General features: G+C 40.4%; 1 protein-coding gene, 1 long non-coding RNA gene and 1 pseudogene across 2 annotated transcripts; 2 read left to right on the forward strand and 1 right to left on the reverse strand.

Annotated features, from left to right (window-relative positions):
* Window positions 1–1,534: 1,534 nt before the first annotated feature.
* LOC111878358 (protein NDH-DEPENDENT CYCLIC ELECTRON FLOW 5-like) lies at window positions 1,535–12,126 on the reverse strand (annotated as a pseudogene).
* A 392-nt stretch (window positions 12,127–12,518) lies between these two features.
* LOC111878158 (uncharacterized) lies at window positions 12,519–15,901 on the forward strand. The gene is made up of 6 exons (XR_002845633.3): window positions 12,519–13,311; window positions 13,443–13,618; window positions 13,738–13,795; window positions 14,045–14,136; window positions 14,514–14,627; window positions 15,336–15,901. It is a non-coding gene; the product is annotated as an uncharacterized LOC111878158 (long non-coding RNA).
* Window positions 15,902–17,036: 1,135 nt separating this feature from the next.
* On the forward strand, window positions 17,037–24,280 carry LOC111878163 (DELLA protein RGL1). The gene is made up of 3 exons (XM_023874675.3): window positions 17,037–20,293; window positions 20,608–22,485; window positions 23,263–24,280. Exons 2-3 carry the CDS (start codon window positions 21,736–21,738, stop codon window positions 24,181–24,183), a joined length of 1,671 nt encoding a protein of 556 aa, XP_023730443.1. The 5' UTR covers window positions 17,037–20,293; window positions 20,608–21,735; the 3' UTR covers window positions 24,184–24,280.
* Window positions 24,281–24,747: the final 467 nt, after the last annotated feature.

The following is a 24,747-nucleotide window of genomic DNA, read 5'->3' on the forward strand; positions in this document are numbered from 1 at the left end:
AAAATAAGGAGATCTAATCAAATATTAAGCAAGGTTAGGACTTTATACCCGAAATGTGCTGGAGTAAAGCAAAGAACCCAGATATGAAAGCTCCTACTCGAACCACCCCTTTGCACCAAGCTTTTCTTCCTTTAATGATATTCAAACACACCAAAACACACCCACAATGAGCTCACAACACTCAAGGAGGTTCTAGGGTTTCGAGGTTAGGGTTAGGGGCCATGGAGGCTAGAAATGAGGCCAACACTTGGGACTTAAGGTGTTTATATAAGGTGCAACACCCTAAAATTAGGGTTTCCTTCTGAGTGGCTAACTCGCCGAGTTGAGGCTCCTCAACTCGTCGAGTTGCCTCATTAAACTTCGCGGTCAAGCTAACTTCTACTTGCCGAGTTAAGGCTCCTCAACTCGTTGAGTAGACCCATCAAAACCCCCATGATTCTTCATCTTGAACTCACCGAGTTGGCTCCTCCAACTCGCTGAGTTCAACTTGAAATTGGCATAAATCCACAATTAACCTTCTAGATTCCCGATGTTACAAAAATATTCTCAGGAAAACTGTATAAAAGTGTCATGTGTGAGATGGGCTAGAGTCGGCAAGCTAAATGGGGATACTCTGAATTTCAAAAGACTTTGAGTGGTATATCTTTGAACTAGTTGTCAGACCCATGTATTACATGAGTTAATTAAAAAAAAGTTAAATATAAAAGTATAAATATTTGAAAACTTTAAATTTATAAGAAAATAAGAAAAATAATGAATTATTATAATGAAAATGTTTTTATCTTTTAAATTTAAACAAATAATTTAAATAAATAAACAAAAAAACTGACAAACTTTAATTTTGGAAAATTTTAAATAAAAAGGTAAGTTAATTAATGAAATTAATATCCATTTATTGCAATTATTACATTAAGATATTATGTTGAATTTAATAAAATAGAAAAACTTATAAAATGATGTGTGAAAAAAATTAATTCAAAATAACCATAAAATAACATTTGGCAAAATGAATGAGAATGTGACAAGTGACAAAAAAAAACCTTCATTTATTAGTGTAGATTTTGAGTACTAATTTGCGGAATCCTTAATTGATTCTGGGGGTTGAATTTCGACATAGAAATCATTATATTATTATAATAGTTTTTCTTTCTAGATTTATGAAAATAGAATTGTATATAATGTTTAATATAATATAAATTTCAATTCTTGATGTAATTATTAAACTTAAAATATTTTTATTTGATTATTTTTTATGTTAGATCATTAGATATTAATTTTTATATACCAACTAATGTTATTAAGGAAACGTATACTTTTATTTTATTTTAGAAAAAACATCATAAATGTCCCTGTGATTTTCTCAGATATGTAGTTTAGTCTCTATGGTTTAAAAACATCATAGATGGTCCCCATGCTTTCAAAACTTTTGACGATTGGTCCTTATTGCTAACTCTGTTAAGTTTTGTGTGTTAACTGAATGACATTTTCGTCATTTCACTACCATAGGGACCATTTATGATATTTTCACTTATTTTTAAAAAAATGATGCTTCTGGTGTGCTCACAGCTAAGTCACCGATGATCGATCCCGTTAGTTGGAGTGATGAAGATCTCAAATTAGTGATCACGATCTGTAAGTCCCAAATTTGCGTGAAGTATTAATCAGATCCAATTGATGGTGCAGAATCTCAATCAATTGGATGATGCAAGATCAAAATAGAGAAGAAGGAGAAGAAAAATAAGATGAATCTTGAATGATTTGATGATTAGAATAAAGTTCCTTTCAAGATTCACACACACTCTCTTTTTCTCTCTAATTTCTCTCTCTATCACACCTTGAATTACACACACTTAAGCTCCTCTCTCTCTTGGCCGTACAGACTCACACATGCACTCCTCACCATTACATTTATTTACGTGAACCAGTTTACGGCCGTGACACTTCCAACCACATGGGCCGAAAAGCCAATTGCCTAGAAAAGCAAAGTATAAACCATATTTTTGACCCAACAATATCCCCCTTGGTTTATAGCTTTCTTTTCTAACTGACTAAACAAACTCCCCCTAAAAATGTATCTAACTTTTCTTGTCAATCTTCATTCGGAGCTTGGCTTGAGTGTTCATCTTCGATTTCTTCACAGATTCAAGATTAACTTGATGAATCTTCAATAAATGACTTCATCTTGAGCAGTTGAGCTTTTCTTCAAAATTTGACTCTGAACGCACATTGGGTGATGAGGCTTGATGTACTGATTCTTGAAAGATAGCGCTTTCAGCTTAAGAATCTTCAGGGAGAAAATCAGAGAGATCTAATCTTCTGGATCACTTCAGGAGGTACAAGATAGCAGCAAATTGATTGAGAAGGCTTCAATGCAATATTTCACATAATCTTCATGTCACCTTCACCTTGCTTATGGGGTTGAAAGATTGAATGTTGAAAGAATAGTCTTTGTTTCTTGTTCCTTCGAATAAATATTCTTCGATGATCACAAATGAAGCCATGACTCAGAAATTATTTGATACAGTGTAACACCGTAAAAATTAAAACAATTTTTCACTTTTGAAAAACACATTTTTAATTAAACAATTCGTTCACAAAACGTCATAACATCAAGTTTTCAAATCACAATGTCTCCCAAGATCAAAATACATCCAATTCCCATATGTGTGTACGAATCAAGCCGACGCCTTCCCGCGGTCATCACTGGTACCTGAAACACATAACACTGAACACTGTAAGCATAAGCTTAGTGAGTTTCCCCAAAATACCACAATAATCACATAATAGCCACTCGAGGCTGTAAATCTGTTGACCCTCTAGTCAATGTGTCTCAGTGGGTCCCTCCAGCCCCAACTCTCTGTGGGCCCTCTGGCCCTAACTCTAGGGACCCGAAAGTCCCAACTCTGTAACTCTGAATCATGCATATCACATATCACAATAAATCACAACACATAATAACATGCAATCACACTGGCATATAACTCTATAATACTCTGTCTCTTAACTCTGTTACCACACTAGGTAAAGTATAGTGAGAAGACTCACCTCGCGTATCTCGATATCTCGTAAATCCCGGAAATCACTCGCGATCGATCCCCCAAGCTATAATCCTCCTATAACACAATATATCTCTAATTAACACTTTCACAACTAAGGTTGACTACCCCTATCAAGTCAACACAGGTCAACTCTGGTCAACGGTCAACGGTCAACGGTCAACTTGACCGGACTCGGCGAGTGCACTAGAGCGACTCGGCGAGTCTATACGTGTTCACTGACTCCCTAGGATCCTCTCTTGACACGTCGAGTACTTCCCTAACTCGACGAGTTCCACCTGGCATGAATCGCGGGGCCACCACGACTCAACTCGCCGAGTCTCAAGAACAACTCGGCGAGTTCCAGCTTGACTCAGTCCACCTGTCAACCCTCTTTGACTTTCCCTGACTCACTGAGTCAACCCCTTAACTCGGCAAGACCACTCGCTGAGTGGTTATGGACAATCTTCATGCTACTCGCCGAGTCTGTTCTTCAGACTCGGCGAGTCTATGCCATGCATAAACTCAAACTCACTCCTGAGGTCAGATCTGTTCCAATAACTCATAGATCCAGTCCTTCCAAGCACATACATCACGTAAAGTTACAATCTTGGTGCTCATGCAAAGGTCCAAAGGCCTTATTTGATGATATGGTCTCTAGAATGCTATTCTAAGCTCATGGCCTCCATTAACACCCATAAAGCTTGAGGGAAAAGAGTCTCTGGACCTCTTTGGGTCCAGATCTAAAGCACCAACACGAGAAGATGCCAATTACTCCATGGATCATTCCACAAAGAAACTCTAACTCTAAGATTTACACCAAGGACTGAGAAAGGAACGAATGGTTACCTCAAATGAAGTCTCTGAGCTCAGGAATCACTGGATTAGCACCCTCTTTGGTCTCCTCTTTCCTTGATCCTCTTCTATATGAAAAAACACCCACAAATAGTCAAGGATCTTCCTTTTCTCTCTCACAAAACGCTCAAAGACTCCTTAGGGTTCTCTCTGGGGTTGGTGGCCGCAAATGACGACCATAATCCCCTGTAAATAGGTCTCATATCCTGGAAATTAGGATTTCATTAAACAGCATGGACTCGCCGAGTCCACCTTTTGGACTCGCCGAGTCCGGACGCGAACCCATGCCCAAGCCGCGATCATACTCGGCGAGTTTGAGCTCCAACTCGCCGAGTCTCCTCACAAATCACCAAAATTATAAGAATAAATAATACTTGGGAATCCGGGCTGTTACAATTCTCCCCCACTACAACTAGACTTCGCCCTCAAAGTCTCGCTCTGCAAATAACTCCGGATGCTGCTCACGTATCTCACGCTCCGGCTCCCAAGTCATCTTGGACCCCTTCCGATGCTGCCACTGAACCAAAACCAAGGGTACCTCCTTGTTTCTCAGAACCTTGATTTTGCGATCTCTGTTTGCCACTGGTCTCTCAGCATAATTCAGGCTCGTATCCACCTGAATATCCTATAATGGAACCACTGCTGACTCATCGGCTATACACTTCCGCAGTTGCGACACATGGAAAGTGTCGTGAATCTGCCCCAACTCTGCTGGCAAATCCAAACGATAGGCTACCCTGCCTACCCTCGCGATCACTCAGAATGGAACAATATATCGGGGCCCTAACTTGCCCCTCTTCCTGAATCGAATCACTCCTTTCCAAGGAGAGACCTTCAGGAGTACAAGGTCGCCGACCTGAAACTCAAGCTCGGACCGGCGTCTGTCTGCATAACTCTTCTGACGACTCTGAGCGGTCAACAACCTTTGTCTGACCTGCTGGATCTGCTCTGTCGTTTGAAGCACAATCTCTGTACTGCCCATCACACGCTGTCCAACCTCTCCCCAACAAATGGGGGTCCGATACCTCCTCCCATACAACAGCTCAAAGGGCGGCATACCAATGCTCGAATGATGGCTGTTGTTGTAGGAAAACTCTGCGAAGGGTAAGTACGTATCCCAACTTCCCCCGAAATCCAACACACATGCCCGGAGCATGTCCTCGAGCGTCTGAATTGTCCGCTCACTCTGCCCGTCCGTCTGGGGGTGATATGCGGTACTAAAATGCAGCCTAGTACCCAACTCCTCATGAAACTTCTTCCAGAATCTGGAAGTGAAACGTACATCCCGGTCTGAGACAATCGATATCGGCACCCCATGCCGAGATACCACTTCCCTCACGTACATCTATGCTAACTTCTCTGCGGAAGAACTCTCGCTGATGGCAAGAAAGTGAGCGTTCTTCGTCAACCTGTCCACAATCACCCAAATTGCATCAAATCCCCTGGTAGTCCTTGGCAATTTGGTGATAAACTCCATGGTGATCTGTTCCCACTTCCATTCGGGAACCTCCAACGGCTGCAACTTACCATGCGGTCTCTAGTTCTCGGCCTTAACCCTACGGCAGGTCAAGCACCTCTCAACAAACCACGCAACATCCCTCTTCATACAGGGCCACCAATACTCCTTCCTCAGGTCCAAATACATCTTAGTGGCCCCAGGATGGATCGAAAATTTCAACCGATGAGCCTCTTCCATCAAAATGGTACGCGTTCCTCCCACAAACGACACCCAGATACGCCCCTGGAATGTCATAAGCCCCCGACCATCGGTAACGAACTCTAAAATCAATCCAACAACTCGCTCTTTCTTCTGCATCTCAGGTTGCACAGCCTCGGCCTATGCCCCACGAATGGCGTCCAACACTGGAGCTATCACGGTCAATCTCAAACATACATCCCGCAAGGGGGTGCTCTCCGCCCTGCATCTCAGTGCATCAGATACAACATTAGCCTTGCCTGGGTGGTACAGGATCTCACAATCATAATCCTTGACCACATCCAACCACCTTCTCTGTCGCATATTTAGGTTGGGCTAATCCATCAAATACTTCAAACTCTTATGGTCCGTGTATATCGTACACCGAAACCCATACAGGTAGTGACGCCAAATCTTGAGGGCGAACACCACTGCCCCCAACTCTAGATCATGGGAGGGATATCTCGTCTCATGAGGCTTCAGCTGCCTCGATGCATATGCTATCACATGCCCTCTCTGCATCAGCATCGCCCCCAACCCCAAAATTGATGCATCACAGTACACCACAAAGTCCTCCATCCCCTCCGGGAGGGCTAACACTGGGGCTTCACATAGCCTTTGGCGAAGCGTCTCAAAGGAGGCCTGCTGCTCGGGGCCCCATGAAAAAGCCACACCCTTCCGGGTCAACCTGGTGAGTGGCACGGCGATCTTGGAGAAATTCCTGATAAATATCCGATAATAGCCTGCCAACCCCAAGAAACTCCTGATCTCGGACGGTGACCTCGGCACCTCCCAACTCATCACTACCTCCACTTTGGCCGGGTCGACCAATATCCCTTTTTGGTTAACGAGATGACCCAGGAACTGGACCTCTCGCAACTAGAAATCACACTTGGAGAATTTGGCATAAAGCCTCTCCGATCTCAGAACTCCGAGGATCTCCCTCAAATGCTCCTCATGCTGCTCTCTAGATCTCGAATACACCAAAATATCGTCGATGAACACGATCACCGACCGATCCAACATCGGCCTGCACACTCTGTTCATGAGATCCATGAACACTGCCGGGGCATTGGTGAGTCCGAAAGGCATCACCACAAACTCATAATGCCCATAACGAGTACTAAACGTTGTCTTTTGGATGTCCTCATCTCGCACCCTTACCTGATGATACCCAGACCTCAAATCGATCTTGGAGAACCAAGATGCTTCCTGCAACTAATCGAACAAATCATCGATCCTCGGCAACGGGTAACGGTTCTTGACCGTCAGCTTGTTCAACTCCCGGTAATCAATGCACATCCGGTGTGAACCATCCTTCTTCTTGACAAAAAGGATAGGCGCTCCCCACGACAAGCTGCTCGGCCGAATAAACCCCTTCCCCAGCAGCTCCTGAAGCTGCGAGGATAACTCTTGCATCTTTGGAGGTGCAAGGCGATAAGGAACCTTAGAGATAGGCGCGGCCACCAGAACCAAATCGATACTGAACTCCACTTGCCTCACAGGAGGCACACCCGGCAACTCCTCTGGAAATACATCCGGAAACTCACGCACTATCGGAACCTCCTCAACTGACCTCGGTCTCTCGGAATCCACCCGCGTATCCATCACATACGCCACAAAACCCTTACAACCCTGTTGTAGACACTGCCTCACCCTAGCGGCCGAACAAAACGCTGATCCAGAACGTGTACCCTCGCCGTACACCATAAGAACTCCCCCACTAGGGTCTCGTATGGTCACCAACTGTCACTCACAGTCGATAACCGCACCGAATCTGCTCAACCAGTCCATGCCCACAATGACACAGACATCACCCATCGCAATAGGAACCAAATCAATCGGGAACTCAACACCGAAAATCTCGAACACGCACCCCCGTAGAATCTCCGTGGCATATATCACCCTCTCGTCAGCTATGGAAAATCTCAGAGGCCGACTCAATGCCTCACGACTAACACTGATATGCTGACTAAAAGCCAAAGATACAAAAGACCGACTCGCACCTGAGCCAAATAACACCAAGGCAGGTACAAAATTCACAAGAAAAGTACCTACGCATAACATAATATAAGCATAATATCTCGACATCAAAATAAATACACAAAAGAATACATACCAGCCACGACATCAGGCGTTGTGCGGACCTCCTCTGTGGTCAACTGAAAGGCTCTTCCTCGTGCCCTCGGCGCTTCGGCCTTCACTGGCCGACTCTCGGTAGCTCTGATGGCGGCAGGGGCAGATCCCTGAGGTGCTCCCTGTGCTGATCCCCGCAACTGCGGACACTCTGCCTTCCGGTGTCCGGTCTAGTTACAGTGAAAACATATTGCAAACCCCTTAGGGCAGTCCTTGGCCATATGCCCCTTCTTGCCACATTTGTAGCAAGACCCTGCTCTGCACACTCCGTCGTGGCTCTTGCCGCACTTTCCACAAGTGCGGCCCCTCTGGTTCCCTGATTTCGAATCGGCGGGCTTGGCCCGCTTGGCTACCGGCTGGGACTGCACCGGTCGCCGATCCCTCCCCTGAGACTCAGCCTCCTCCCTAGCCTGAGTCTCCAGCTCTATCTCCCTCTTCCGGGCATTTGCCTGAAGCTCGGCAAATGTCCGGTACGTCGAGTTCGCCACGAACTCCCGTATGTCCCTCCTCAGAATGCTCAAATATCGACTCATACGTGCCTACTCAGAGGACACGTGCTCTGGGCAGAACATCGCCCGCTCATGAAACATCCTCGTGATCACAGTAACAGACTCAGTACCCTGCTTGAGGGTCAGAAACTCCTGGGCCAAACGCTCCCTCTCCACCTGGGGAACGTACTCATCTCGGAACATAGCAGTGAACCTCTCCCAGGTCACTGCTGCAAGCTCAGCAGGCGTATAGTGTGCCGTCACAAATTTCTACCAGTCCTTCGCCCCCAAGCGAAGCTGGTTCAGCGCGAACCGGACTCTCCAATGCTCAGGAGATGAGCAAGTGAAGAAACACCCCTCTATGTCTGAAATCCATCTCATCGCCGCAATCGGGTCCTGGCTCCCATCAAACTCCGATGGTTTCGTGTTGCTGAACTCTCGGAACAACAACGCATCACCACCCTGCGGCCTCGTCGCAGCTATGGCTGCAGTGGCTGCAGCAACAGCAGCCTCAGAAAGAGCAGCGTACTTCTCATCAAATGTCTCTATCAACGTGGTCTTGATAGACCTGAACATCTCTGGTATCTCTGCCCTGATGGCCGCAACCACCTCCTCCTGGATGATCCTACGGATCTCCTCATCCCTCGTGTCACTGGTCCCTGATGTCTGGCGAGTCCCAACCATGATCTCTCTCTCTGAAATACAACATAAGAATAATATCAGGGACTCGCTCGAGTATGCTCACACTCGAGTATTCCATCCTACTTGTTCCCTGGTACTCCAAAGATTCTTACTTGGACTGTGCACTGACCCGGTGTCTTCAGTAGTACGGGCCCAATACTACCGTCCACACCGCATCAACATCCAACCCAAGTCCTCCTCCCAGAGTCCCAAGTCCCAAGCACTCTACTCTCTCTAATCATATGATACTCGCAACAGATCTCTCAAAATCTCCTCGCTGCTACCTAACCACTTTGAAATATTGGTAGCAGTAAGACTCCTAGACTCAGGCATCACATATCAGGCCATTCTAGTCCTAATAAGAATACCTAGTCTACTCTAGCATGCATATCATAGCTCATCAAATAACATATTATATCATATATTATAACACTTATAATGATGGTATTTTGGGAAATCATCGTTTAGGCGCTGGCTGTTCGTACACACGACTCTGCTCTGTTTATCTCGCAAGTTCTTCTTTTGAAAACTTGTTTTATTATCAAAATTTTTCTCAAATCCTCGGTTTGAGTTCAGATACGCCCGAAGGTGCACCCGAATCCCTCAAACCTAGGCTCTGATACCAACTTGTAACACCGTAAAAATTAAAACAATTTTTCATTTTTGAAAAACACATTTTTAATTAAACAATTCGTTCACAAAACGTCATAACATCAAGTTTTCAAATCACAATGTCTCCCAATATCAAAATACATCCAATTCCCATATGTGTGTACGAATCAAGCCGACGCCTTCCCGCGGTCATCACTGGTACCTGAAACACATAACACTGAACACTGTAAAAATAAGCTTAGTGAGTTTCCCCAAAATACCACAATAATCACATAATAGCCACTCGAGGCTGTAAATCTGTTGACCCTCTAGTCAATGTGTCTCAGTGGGGCCCTCAAGCCCCAACTCTCTGTGGGCCCTTTGGCCCTAACTCTAGGGACCCGAAAGTCCCAACTCTGTAACTCTGAATCATGCATATCACATATCATAATAAATCACAACACATAATAACATGCAATCACACTGGCATATAACTCTATAATACTCTGTCTCTTAACTCTGTTACCACACTAGGTAAAGTATAGTGAGAAGACTACCTCGCGTATCTCGATATCTCGCAAATCCCGGAAATCACTCGCGATCGATCCCCCAAGCTATAATCCTCCTATAACACAATATATCTCTAATTAACACTTTCACAACTAAGGTTGACTACCCCTATCAAGTCAACACAGGTCAACTCTGGTCAACGGTCAACGGTTAACTTGACCGGACTCGGCGAGTGCACTAGAGCGACTCGGCGAGTCTATACGTGTTCACTGACTCCCTAGGATCCTCTCTTGACACGTCGAGTACTTCCCTAACTCGATGAGTTCCACCTGGCATGAATCGCGGGGCCACCACGACTCAACTCGCCGAGTCTCAAGAACAACTCGACGAGTTCCAGCTTGACTCAGTCCACCTGTCAACCCTCTTTGACTTTCCCTGACTCACTGAGTCAACCCCTTAACTCGGCAAGACCACTCGCTGAGTGGTTATGGACAATCTTCATGCTACTCGCCGAGTCTGTTCTTCAGACTCGGCGAGTCTATGCCATGCATAAACTCAAACTCACTCCTGAGGTCAGATCCGTTCCAATAACTCATAGATCCAGTCCTTCCAAGCACATACATCACGTAAAGTTACAATCTTGGTGCTCATGCAAAGGTCCAAAGGCCTTATTTGATGATATGGTCTCTAGAATGCTATTCTAAGCTCATGGCCTCCATTAACACCCATAAATCTTGAGGGAAAAGAGTCTCTGGACCTCTTTGGGTCCAGATCTAAAGCACCAACACGAGAAGAGGCCAATTACTCCATGGATCATTCCACAAAGAAACTCTAACTCTAAGATTTACACCAAGGACTGAGAAAGGAACGAATAGTTACCTCAAATGAAGTCTCTGAGCTCATGAATCACTGGATTAGCACCCTCTTTGGTCTCCTCTTGCCTTGATCCTCTTCTATATGCAAAAACACCCACAAATAGTCAAGGATCTTCCTCTTCTCTCTCAAAAAACGCTCAAAGACTCCTTATGGTTCTCTCTGGGGTTGGTGGCCGCAAATGACGGCCATAAGCCCTTTTAAATAGGTCTCATACCCTGGAAATTAGGGTTTCATTATACAGCGTGGACTCGCCGAGTCCGGACGCGAACCCGTGCCCAAGCCGCGATCATACTCGGCGAGTTTGAGCTCCAACTCGCCGAGTCTCCTCACAAATCACCAAAATTATAAGAATAAATAATACCTGAGAATCCAGGCTGTTACATATAGTCTCCACGAGTCTCATATACATCTGAATTCACTTTTTCAAGACAAAACAAAAGTAAAAGAAAAATTAGCACACAATTTTTTTTGATTTTTCTGAACATTAAAACAGAAACAACACTATTTTTGGATTTTTTTTTAATTTTCTGATTTTTGTTTGATTTTTTTGAATTTTTTGATTTTTGTTTGATTTTGTATTTCAATTTTGTCTTATATATTGCTACTAATCAGTTCTACATAAGAACTTCAGGGCAATTTCAATTCATTCATACAGAGGAACGGAAAATAGATATCGTGAATTGAGTATTTACCTGAATTATCTGGACTTCCTCCAACATTTCGAAGATTCCAGATAGTCAGAGACAATGAAATCCCTTCATTTTCCTCATCATCACCACCTCATTCACATCTGAAAACTAACGAAACGCCGCCACAGATCACCACACCACGATGTCGTCCCCCTCGGACATTGATGTGTGCAACAACTCCTGTAATCCTCCATGCCACATACGCGACTTGTAGGATGTAATGAGTCCACTTGGAAGCATGAGAGTGGCTACACTACCATTGTCCAATCCCATCCTGACAACACAACTTTTCAGAGGCTTGTGAAAGAAGTTCCATGGTTGCTGAATTCCGTTTGAGGTAATCGACGTTGATAGGTGGGTGTGAAATCAAAGCGACTCTTGGCAATTGGAAATTTCTGGTGGAGGCGTTGAAGTCATTGTGAGGTGGAATGAGATTAGAGGTGATTTTGGTGATGGGGTTGTTGAAGGTTGAAGATGGATGATGTTGAATGAGAAGATGAATTTGTTCATTTGACCCTTGTATTATTTAAAAGGGTATGTTCTTTTTAGGAAGAAGACGTATGAGAGAGAGAGAGAATGAGAGAGAGACCCTTTATATATTTTTCATTTAAAAAAATATCATAAATGGTCATTGTGGTAATGAAATGACGAAAATGCACTTCAGTTAACGGACAAAACTTAACGGAGTTAACAATAAGGACCAATCGTCAAAAGTTTTGAAAGAACAGAGACCATTATTGATATTTTTAAACCATGAAGACTAAACTTTAGATCTTTATGATGTTTTTTCTTTATTTTAATTACAGGTAAATGTAATTTTTAAGTAATCGTATGAAAAAAGGCAATTCTATTCAAATTTATTAATTATTTTCTAACATATAGTTTAAAAGTTAAGAAATGATCAACCTAATGATTTCAAGAAGTGCTATAACTTCATGAAAGAATATAAAACCAAAATTTTGAATATGGTTACTTATAGCTAGACGAAATCACAATGCATATGGTCGTCCGTGACATTTTCATGATTAATTTTTTTTTTTTTTCCAAACAATGGGCATAAATTTCCAGCTATTATATAATTATATTACAGGAGGGTTCCAATTGAACAGTTCTTGAATCCTATTGGTTGTTTTTTTTTTTTCTAATTTTGCTTTAAGTGATGATTTTCTTATTCTGCTTTAAGTATCTTAAGTGATACTGATGGATGTTGGCTACGTGTCCTGTGTTTTCCACATACTCTGCTCCTTATCCTTACACGTCTCATTCACCGCTCAAACCAATCCACCGCTGGCCTCCTCGAACCTTCTTCTACCTTTCTTCAGTTTACCACCACTGCTATTGCTTCAATATGCGTTCCACCGAATCTTTCTATGATGCATCTCACCGCCACCATCAATTTATTCTCCTATCGGAAGCATCCTAATCCCCTAATACGTTTCTAAGAACCGTAAGTTTTCCGGCAATCTCATCACTGTCCACCTTCCCCCACCGTATGTTCTGATAATCCAAGGTTAAGGCACCGCCTTATTCTTCCAATCAGATTTCTGCCTTTCCACCGCTTCATTCTTCACCGATGTATATCATCGCGCGACTTCCAATTCTTTCAACATCAAAACCGCTCTTCGTATTCTCCGGTCGTGAAGTCGGCAACACGATGACGACTGTCACTCATCATCTCCACACGTCTGCAAGTGCTGAGTTAAAATTCTGCACTTGAAGCTATCAATTTTGATTTTTCTGTATTCTTCAAGCAGGTAAATCGAACCCACAAGCCACACCCCGATTCTTTCTCTGAATACACTTCTGCTTAAAGTTTTAAAGGTCATCGGCTTCTTCTGTTGTCACTGCTATTTCTATTTTCCTTAAATTCCACACTTTGTTTCAGCTGGACCACAAAGACCACTATGCACCTCCCTCCCTGTGACGACGTCGGAAAGGAAAGCCATCATAGTAAACATGGGTTTCCGTTATCAGAATCGAGGGTGGTGGTGGTGATTGCTGTAGCGATCAATGGAGGCGGTTAAAAGGATATTGAACGGAACTCTGTAGGGTGATGTCCAGGTACATCTGTTTTTTTTCTTACCGATATGTTTCTTCTTTTGATAGCTTAACTTTAGGGCTTTTAAACCTCGTGATTGATTGTTTTCATTGATTTTTTCTAACACTTCATGATTTTCCAGTACAATGAACTGACAGAAGAATGTAATGGCTGTTGGATTCAATTGACAAATGGCACAGGTACAAGATCCAATGTCAAACATGCTTATTTTTTTTTTTAATTTTAAAATATCCAAGAAACTCACATGGAATAGAAAATATAGTTTGGAATAGGATGCTAAGTTTGTTAAATGTTGAAATGTTTGCCTACCAGATGTTTGTTAAAAGTCCTTATTGAACTTTTAAAATCTTATATGCTCTATGATTTATTGGTTTGTTACTAAATGTTGAAATGGGACTTACGTTTTGTTCTGGATAATGACATGACAGATAGGAAGATGAAAGCTTCCAAGAATGTATTTGATGTAATTATTGATAATGATAATACTTGGTTCAATACAGTTCACATTTATGGAATAAAGGTGAGTATAAATTGCACATTATAATTGTACTTATCTTCAATGGATTCTTGAAATAATCCTAATTGGAGGCTCAATTTTCTAAACTTTTAATGTATAAATCGCATGAAATAAATGACTATAAAGATAGGACCCTCCCACTGCATATAAATGGAAATATGGGTATGATTTTCATTTGAATTTGAACTTCAATTTGAAAATGTGGAAGCTTTGTGGAGGTTTTTGTATTGGCATTATGGTTTATACTTTTATCAGAACGAAAGAATTAAACCCTCCTAATTCTGAATCTTTAAATTTGAGTCTAAATTTTTTAATTGGTTAATGTTGTTCATGAATATATTGTAATAACTAATAACCTCATTCTTTTTAAACTTTTGCAGAGTTTTCTTGGTATTTCAGATTGGGTATCCACCACTCTTAGATGCAACTACACTTCTGTTTTGGGCACAAGTAGCACAAGAATATGGTGAAGAATTGAGCGACTTCTGACTCAGGTTACCAAATTTGTTTATAGTCAACGGTAGAAAATGCTAATTTTGTTTTGAAATACTTAAAATGAATCAAGTAATAAGAATTACCTTATAGGAAAACACAACGGATAAAAATATTCAGACGGAAATGGGGTGTGTCATTACTTATAATTGACACAAAGAATTACCCCCATCTTGCAATTTTGGTTCTTATAGAAGGTTTTATATTGAGTTTGGTCTTTTACTCATTAACTTTCAAAATCCTTTTGTTAAATTTGTACAGATGACCATTTTGCCCTTTTTTTGTTTTTGCGGTATGTGATTTTTCCTTCGTGCAGTACAAACATAAATCCTTTTGCCATTTTTACGGTTTCAGTACAAAAAGAAAGGCAAAATGGTGATTATTATTGCTATCAATTGAACTTTTTGAACTTTGCTCTTTTTCTGTGTATATGGGGTTTTTTTTGCCTTTTTTTCCATTTCCTTCAAAATATAGACAAACATATTTCTTTCTATATCATAATTTAATGTAAGGAAAGTAAATGAGATTGATAAAATTAGACAAACATATTTCTTTCTATGTCATAATTTAATGTAGGGAAAGTAAATGAGTTTGATAAAATTAAAAAATTACAGGAAAATAGGAAGTACCAAAAGCATGGATAACAATCAATTGAACTTTTATTTTTTTTCTATGAAAGCATGAATACTTTTTGAACTTTTATGTTTTAGGTTTTAGTCATTTTACAGCAGTAGGCGAACAAAAGTACAAAACTTGAAGAGGCAAAATCAGATGACCAATCCATGGGAGACAACCTGACATTCATGAGCGGATCAATCCATAGGAGAATCGCAACTTACAAATGTCTTATGAAAGAAACATGCACATACTAGATGAACTTTACCTTCCGATTAACAAATGAATGAACCATGTATCGTTAGCTCCTGTTGACGATGGTTTAATCCAAATCTAACCCCCCACTACGCCGGGGCTCTTTTCTAGTTTTCTTTAAAACAATCAGAGAATTTGGTTAAATTATTTTTTTTTCTTTTATTTTTTTATTTATTATTTTTAAAAATTACTAATTTGATTTTTTAATTATTTTAAAAATACTCATTATTAGGACAATTTTTTAAGAGTAAGTTGTAAATTTGATCCCCAGGATTCACAAACAATTATGGATATAATGTAAAATCTTTTCAACTTGCACCATTAGTCTAAAATGAAATTTTTTTGTTTTTTTTGGTTTTGATCGATGAAAAAGTTGAAAAGACTGTTTTATCTTTTTTTTTTGTATTTTTTTTTATTTTAGTACCATTTTAATTTAAAAATAAATCTCTCTTTATATATATATATATATATATATATATATATATATATATATATATATATATATATATATATATATATATATATATAATCTTTTCAACTTGCACCATTAGTCTAAAATGAGATTTTTTTTTTCGGTTTTGATCGATGAAAAAGTTGAAGAGACTGTTTTATTTTTTTTCTTTTGTATTTTTTTTATTTTAGTACCATTTTAATTTAAAAATAAATCTCTCTCTCTCTCTCTCTCTCTATATATATATATATATATATATATATATATATATATATATATATATATATATATATATATAGAGAGAGAGAGAGAGAGAGAGAGAGAGAGAGAGAGGTGAGATCCGTTGAAAACTTATAGTTTCCCAAGAGCCTGATAACTAAAGGTGAAGCGTTAGATCAAAATTAACTCATTAAGGGCATGATCGTCATTTTTCCGATCTCATTTAATGTTTAGTTTTTTTGTTATTGAAAATATTAATAAAAAGTTCTAAAAATTAACATAATAAATCAAATTTCAGTTTTTTTTTAATAATTTTTGATTTTTTTAAATGGAGTTTTTTTAATTTTTTAAAAAAAAACATTAATTTTTAAAAAAATTGGAAATAATTAATTTTTTTAAAAAAAACTGCAATTTTTCAAAAAAACTGTAATTTTTTTTTTTAAAAAAATTGCATTATTTTTCAAAAAAACTGCAATTTAAAAAAAAATGCAATTTTTTAAAAAAATAAAATTTTAAAAATCAGTAAATTAAAAAAAACTAGAATATTTATAAGAAAAATCTTAATTTTTTAACAAAAAAATCAATGTTTTAGGTGTATATATGCATATTTTTTCAGATGGATATATGCGTATTTCTTATATTATAATATTCGTAAGTAAATCATAAAAAAATATCATTTTTATTAATCAATCTATAAACATAATAGTACAAGTATTTTATTCGATACAAAATTAAATAAAAAATAATAAAAAAATACTACAAAGATTCACAATGTTATCATTTTTTCATATCAAGATTTTCATATTTTCTTCAATTTATCACTTTTGACTTCTTCAATATTTTCCACAAAATTTTAAAAATCTAAACGAAAATTAAAAAAAAAAATTGATTAATGCAAGAACATTAAAAAAAATGCACCATGTATATATCATGTAAGATTCGCTTGTGATTATATCATGTAAGATTCACATGTGATTGTATCTTTTAAGATTCAAATGTGAAATTTACAAGAAAATTTTAAAAAATAATAAACGAACAACACTCACATAGGCATGGATTGGCTGAGCCCAAATGAGCGGTAATCGACTATGAGCAACAGTTGGTTAGTGTCAGGACCCCAAGTGGGGGAGAGCTGGTGATTTACGGCGAGAGACCGCAACATGGACCAACTTTATGTTCAATAGCAAGCACTTGGCGCTACCTTCAGTAGGGTTGTGCACGTTATGTCGTCTACGTCATGGATACCCGAGAGGTGGGTAAGGTGACCATGAGCGTTGTGTCACTTGTACGAGAGTACCTGGATGTATTCCCAGAGGAGTTGTCTGGGATACCTCCAGAGAGACAAATGGAGTTCCGGATCGACCTAGTCCCTGGTGTGGCCCCGATAGCCAAGGCACCATACCGGTTGGCTCCTCTCGAGATGCGTGAGTTGTCTACACAGCTGCAGAAGCTATTAGAAAATGGATTCATCAGGCCGAACAGTTCGCCTTGGGGAGCCCCGATCCTGTTTGTGAAGAAGAAGGATGGGTCACATCGGATATGTATAGACTACCGGGAACAAGGTAACGGTGAAGAACCGTTACCCACTCCCGAAGATTGATGATCTCTTCGATCAGCTTTAGGGGGCATCTTGGTTTTCCAAGATTGATTTGCGTTCAGGCTATCATCGAAAGAGAGTCAGAGATGAGGATGTACATAAGACTGCTTGTCGGACTCACTATGGCCACTACGAGTTCGTGGTGATGCCCTTTGGGCTCACCAATGCCTTTATTGTGTTCATGGACCTCATGAATCGCGTATGCAGACCGATGCTAGATCGGTCTTTGATACTCTTTATTGATGACATCTTGGTTTACTCCAAGACGTAGGAGCAACAGGAGGAACACTTGCGGGAGGTGTTAGATACCCTGAGGAGGGAGAGCTTGTATGCCAAGATCTCCAAGTGCGGGTTTTGGTTGCTGTAGGTGTAGTTTTTGGGGCACCTTGTCAACTAGAATGATATTTTGGTTGACCCGGCCAAAGTAGAGGCCGTGATGAGATGGGAGGTTCTGACGTCTCCATCTGAGATTTGGAGTTTCCTCGGGTTAGCAGGCTATTACCGAAAATTCATACAGGACTTCTCCAAGATAGCAGTACCCTTGACCTGACTGACAAAGAAAGCCGTTGTATTTCGCTGGGGGCCTGAGCACCAGACATCGTTCGAGACGTTGAGGCAAAAGTGTGTAAGGCGCCGATCTTAGCCCTGCCAGAGGGCGTGGAGGATTTTGTAGTATATTGCGATGCGTCCATCTCATGTATGGGTGCAGTGTTGATGCAGTGAGGGTACGTCATCGCCTACGCCTCGAGGCAGCTGAAGCCTCACGATGCGAACTACCCAACGTATGACGTGGAGTTAGGGGCGGTTGTTTTCGCCCTCAAGATTTGGCGACACTACCTCTATGGGGTCTGTTGTACCATTTACACGGACCACAAGAGCTTGAGGTACCTCATGGATCAGCCGAATCTGAACATGAGGCAGCGACGGTGGTTGGATGTGGTGAAGGATTACGGTTGGGAGATCTTGTACCACCTAGAGAAGGCCAATGTTATGGCTGATGCACTTATCCTCAAGGCATTCGCAGCCTCGATCAGAGACATTTGTCTGAGGATGACAATAGTGACTCCGCTTCTGGAGATGATCGGGGAGGCCTAGTAGGAGGCTATGAAGAAGGAACATCGGAAGAGTGAGCATATAGTGGACCCGATTTCCTCCTTCGACTATGATAGCCACGGGCTGTTGACACTTCACCATAGAGTGTGGGTTCCGTATGCAGGCAGTGTGTGCCAGATCCTGATGGAGGAGGCACATAAGTCCAAATTTTTCATCCATCCCGAGGCAACGAAGATGTATATAGATCTTCGTCCTGATTACTGGTGGCCCTGCATGAAGCGGGATGTAGCCAGGTACATTGAGAGGTTCTTGACCTGCAGGAAGGTCAAGGTCGAGCACCAGAGGCCTCACGGAAAGACGCGACCGTTGGATATACCTGTGTGGAAATGGGAGGATATTACTATGGATTTCATCACAAAGCTTCGTAGGACCACACAGGGAGTGGATTCAATTTGGGTCATCGTGGATCGGTCGACCAATAGTTCCCATTTCATACCGATTTAGGAGAGCATTTCAGCCGAAAAGCTGGCCGACATCTACATCAGAGAGGTAGTAGCTCGACATGGAGTGCCAGTTTTCGTGATTTCTGACCGAGATGTACAATTTACTTCCAGATTCTGGAAGAAATTTAATGACGAGTTGGGTACTCGTCTGCACTTTAGCTTGACTTTTCATCTAAAGACGGATGGTCAGAGTGAGCGGACCTTCCAGACCTTGGAGGATATGCTGCGGGCATGTGCTTAGACTTTGGTGGTAGCTGGGATACCTACCTTCCCTTGGCATAATTTTCTTATAATAATAGCTACCATGCCAGCATCGACCGTCCTCCATTCGAGATGTTATATGGGAGGAAGTGCGCAACCCTGATATGTTGGGGTGAGGTTGGACAGAAAGTCACAGGGAGTACCGAAGTGGTACTCAAGACAACCTAGAGGATCTAGCAGGTCCAAAGTAGAATCCAGACGACCAAGAGTCGGTAGAAGAGTTACGCCGACCGACGATGATATGGTCCTCCTGAAGGTGTCACCTTGGAAAGGGGACATCTGGTTCAGGAAGCGGGGCAAGGTGGGCCCCAGATACATCGGACTGTTCAGGGTTATAGCCTAGGTAGGCAAGGTTGCGTATGGGCTGGACCTACTAGCTGAGCTCAGTCAGATCCAAAGCACCTTTCATGTCTCCTAGCTGCGGAAGTGCTTGGTAGATGACTCTGTAGTGGTACCCTTAGAGGATATTTAGGTGGATGACAGTTTGAACTACATCGAGCGACCAATAGCCATCCTTGACAGGACGACAAAGGATTTGAGGAACAAGAGGGTGGAGTTGGTGAAGGTGCAGTGGCAGCACCGCAAGGGCTTGGAGTTGGTTTGGGAGCTGGAGGATGAGATGAGGGGGGACTACCTCGAACTATTTCTGGGTGCAGCAAACTTCGAGGACGAAGTCTAAAATAAATGGGGGAGATTTGTAACACCCGGTTCCTGGTATGTATTTTAAATAAGATTTATTCATTTTTGTTCACGAACTCGAAGAGTTGGAGGCCCCAAACTCGTCGAGTAGGAATGGATTTTGGACACGGGTTATGAAGTCTACTCGACGAATTGAGAGCCTCAACTCGATGAGTAGGCCTGGCTGAATGAAACACTAATTTTAAGGGTTTTGCACCCTATTTAAACACCTTAACCTCCAAAGGTTGGCCTCATTTACAGCCTCCATCGTCCCAAACCCTAGCCAAGAAACCCTAATCCACTTTTGGAGAGTTTTGAGCCATTTTTGTGCATTTTTTGTGATTTTGAAGCTTGTGAGAGAAGGAGAAGCTCGGGGATTCAAGAGGAAGCTTGTAGATCCAAAGTTTGAGCTGCATTTCTGACTCATTTGAGGTATAAATTTGATACATTGGCTTTCTATTACTTAGATTTTCATTTAGGGAAGTATGTTGTCACTTTTGGGCCATATTGAAGTCATTTTCGGGATTTGAGTATATCATGAAGTTGTGACTTCAGATCTAGGCACTCATGAGCTTATGAGGCTTAAAGTTGTCAGCTTTATCAAGCATTGGCTCTTCTCCATGCCCCAAATCTAGGCATTCAACGTAAATCTAAGCAACCAAGGGGTAGTGTTGTAACTCATTTATGTTGGTAGTGATTGCTCATATTTATGTAATTCATAAGTAGCAATTATGTATAATCTTTGGTTCACTCACTTCTATATAAAGGTTGCTATGTCCTCTTGTATTACACATTCATATTATCTAACAAGAATCTTTGCATGATCGTTAAGTTGAGCTAATTTTTCTTAGGATAGTTATCATATTAATTTTTCACATAGTTATCTTATTAATCAATAATTAATTTTTCAACTATCGTTTAATTTTCATCTAACAACTAGCTATTTAGTTCCAAAAAAATGTCCAGATTTTATTGTTTTATCATTTCACACCTAAACCAATATGGATAACATGATTAACATCTAGCAGGAGTCAAATACAACGCCTTTTTCTTTTTCCAGGGACTCAGGGAGTGTAGTATACCTAACCAGAAAATTATCACTAAAACCATGGATATTCATTCATCGATTTAAGGATGTCCATATGATATGATAAACGGCTTCAGTCATATAACATTTTATCGATTATATTCTTGAAAGACGTATAAAAATGTGTCAGCATTGCTAATGAATAGAAACTTTTAGACCAATTCTCTACCAATTCATTTTGTTTTGTTGTATACAAACAAATTATGCCGGCCGAATTTCTTAGGAATGAAAGTCTCATTTGCTTTGTGTTAATTGTTCGTGCTTCACATCGCCATTAATCTCCGATCCCACCACACCTCGTCACTATCACTTTCCACTGTTTCTTGATTCCTCCAATAATCACACAACTAAAAAAAATTCATCGACTTTTCTACAGATTCTCTCATTCAAAATGTACCCAAACTCCATCCTCAACGAAACCCAATTCCTAGATTATAATCCCTTGGAAAGGTATGATTATGAACAGGTGGACAATCAGTTTCCGGCGCCGGAAATAGAGAACCAGGCAGTCGACGAAGAACTCCCTCCGTTAGAAGACGTAAACAACACCATCAATCAGTTTGATGCGCAGCGATTGTCAGTCCAGGTTCCAGATCTCGATAACCATGATCAGACACCGTTCTTGATACCGGAATTCGACCAATTAACGAAGGGGATTGCAAATTCAAAGTTAAAGTCAAAATCAGCGAACCGCGATCTGAATTCTCCGGCGTCCCTAGAGCTTCTGAGTTTTTCCCGGAGCAAATTTAAGCGTTTACCAGACGAAATTGTACCGGATTGTGCCGGGAAACTGTCGACGGTGGAAATCATCGAACTGGCAGCGGAGAAGTTTATAAAGTTTTCAGCTCAACAGGTCAATGGGTACACCATCTTCACTCATCCGTACGGGTCGTCGGCGTTCACGAGCTTATCGATAGACGAGACCAGAGAGGTGGAGCTTGTTTTCCAGCTTTTGACTGCCGCCGAGAATGTTAGCCGGAAACAGTTTGATGTTGCCAGCAAATTCATAGCACGGTGTGGTTGGGTGGCGTGCGACAGCGGCTCTCCGGTTGAACGGCTGGTGTTCTATTTATGCGAAGCATTGCAGAAAAGAATTGGAAAAGAAATTGATATACCGGTTGCTACGAAACTAGAAAAACAGGTGAATCATACTACTATTCATACAAAATTACAAATGTCAAATTTAAAAAAAAAATAACAATTCTATTTTAATTAGTTTGGTTTCACCAAAAAAACGAACAGTTCTTACTTACCCTAGTTTCGAAGATTTTTTAGGCTTTTGGACAATTTTCTAAAAATTAAGACAAAAGATATGAAGTTTTATATGATTTGGCATACATATAATTTTTACTTGTTAGAAAAATGCAAAAAATAAAATAAATAAATAAAAAATCCAACAAAATACTTTTTTTAACAACTTTTTCTAAATTAAACAATTTTTTCTAACAAAACAAAAACACCGCATAACGGTCAAATAAGAAAAATGTGTTAAAGTTAGCTGCTTTAATCGCGAAAAAATGTGATATTTTCATGGTTACCCGCTAAATTGACAAATACGAGTGGTTTTTAGAATAAAATCAAATGGCGTGCTTAAACCGAAATTGACCAAACTACAATGATTTTTTTATTACTTGCCCTAAGAATAATGTAAACATCTAATTATGGACGAGTTTATGAATTTTTTTGATTCGGTTTTTATTTGATTATCTCAATGTTACTTATTTTACTTTATAACAACAAATATAACTCGAATGTACTTTCTTTTACCAGTTTTAATTCATCATTTTAAAACATTCGGTCTCTTGTGAGACAAACTTTTTGTGACATCTATCGCTAGTACTTCATCATCTGTCTCACGTGTTTGGAAAAATAAAGTACTGAAGATTTTAACTTTTGATATCAAACTTATTACATGTAGTGTCTAAAGAATGAAAATCATATGGCATTGGGAACAAATATGACATTCTTGGCCGTTTATCAAGCCCTTCCGTTCAATCAAGTGTTGCATTTCACTGGCATACAAACAATCATCGATCAAGTTGGGACATCAAAGCAAGTGCATTTGATCGACATCCACATTAGGAGCGGTGTACAATGGACAGCTATGATGCAAGCATTGGCAAACCAAAGTTCACAAATTGAGCTTTTGAAACTTACCGCATTTGCAACAACCTCAGATGTCCAAGAAGTCGGGGAAACCGGAAAAAGATTGGAGAGTTTTGCAACAACTTTGAGTTTGCCCTTCTCATTTAAAATGTTAGTGCTATCGGACATCACCGAGGTGGAAGAAAAGCAGTTTGAGGTCCAGGATGGGGAAGTAATCGCAGTCTATTGTCATATGATTCTAAGAACAATGATTTTGAAGCCCCAAAGGTTGGAAAATATGATGAGAGCTATCAAAACGATCAACCCCTCGATTGTTGTTATAGCTGAGGTTGAAGCCAACCATACTTCAACTTCTTTTGTGAAGCGGTTTACGGAGACGTTATTCTTCTATGGTGCTTATTTTGATTGTTTGGATGCATGTATGAGTGGAGATAATGTTCATAGATCCGTGATGGAAGGTGTTCATTTTGCTGATGGGATACAAAACATAGTGGCGTCCGAGGGGGACGAGCGGATGAGTAGGAGTGTGAAGATGGATACATGGAAGTCGTTTTTTGCAAGGTTTGGGATGGTGGAGATTGAGTTAAGTGATTCGTGTCTTTATCAAGCACAACTTGTGTTGCAACGGTTTTCATGTGCAAATTCTTGCATGCTTGAGAATAATGGAAAGTGTTTAATTATTGGGTGGAAAGGAACTCCATTGCATTCTCTTTCGACATGGAAGTTCATTTAGTAATGATGGATTGTAATACTTTTGGTTTCCTAAGCCTATAATTGTTTTAGGGACATTTAGACGGCAGAACAATGTTAATAAGATATAATTTGCAATATTTTGTCCCCCGTGAATACTAAACAAGGTGGGACAAGTCTATCGTGTTTTTATTTGTTAATATAAAATAGGGGAATACCCTCATCGTACTAACCAAACAAAATAATCCTAAAAAACAAAAAAAAAATTGTCCAAACTATCCAGCAAACCATGGGCAGCCTTCTGTATTCTTAATATTTTTAATCCCTTTACATGATTGATTATTATATCATGTACACCAGCATGGGGGCTTAGAGGGAGGGCAAAGTGGATAGCTACACAGGGTCCAATTTTTTTCATTATATATTTTTATTTAAAAATACAAATTTATAATAAAGATAAGGGCCTTTTGTTTTTTGTTCGTCCTGAGCCTTTAAGAATATTTCATTTTTCAGGACCGGCCTTGTACACTGTAACATGTGATGAAACTATTTAAAGCCTTTAGTTAAGAGAGTTTGAAAAAACTAAATGTGTCTAATATTGAAATTA

Source organism: Lactuca sativa, chromosome 5, assembly GCF_002870075.4.
Source record: "Lactuca sativa cultivar Salinas chromosome 5, Lsat_Salinas_v11, whole genome shotgun sequence".
Classification (NCBI taxonomy): domain Eukaryota; kingdom Viridiplantae; phylum Streptophyta; class Magnoliopsida; order Asterales; family Asteraceae; genus Lactuca; species Lactuca sativa.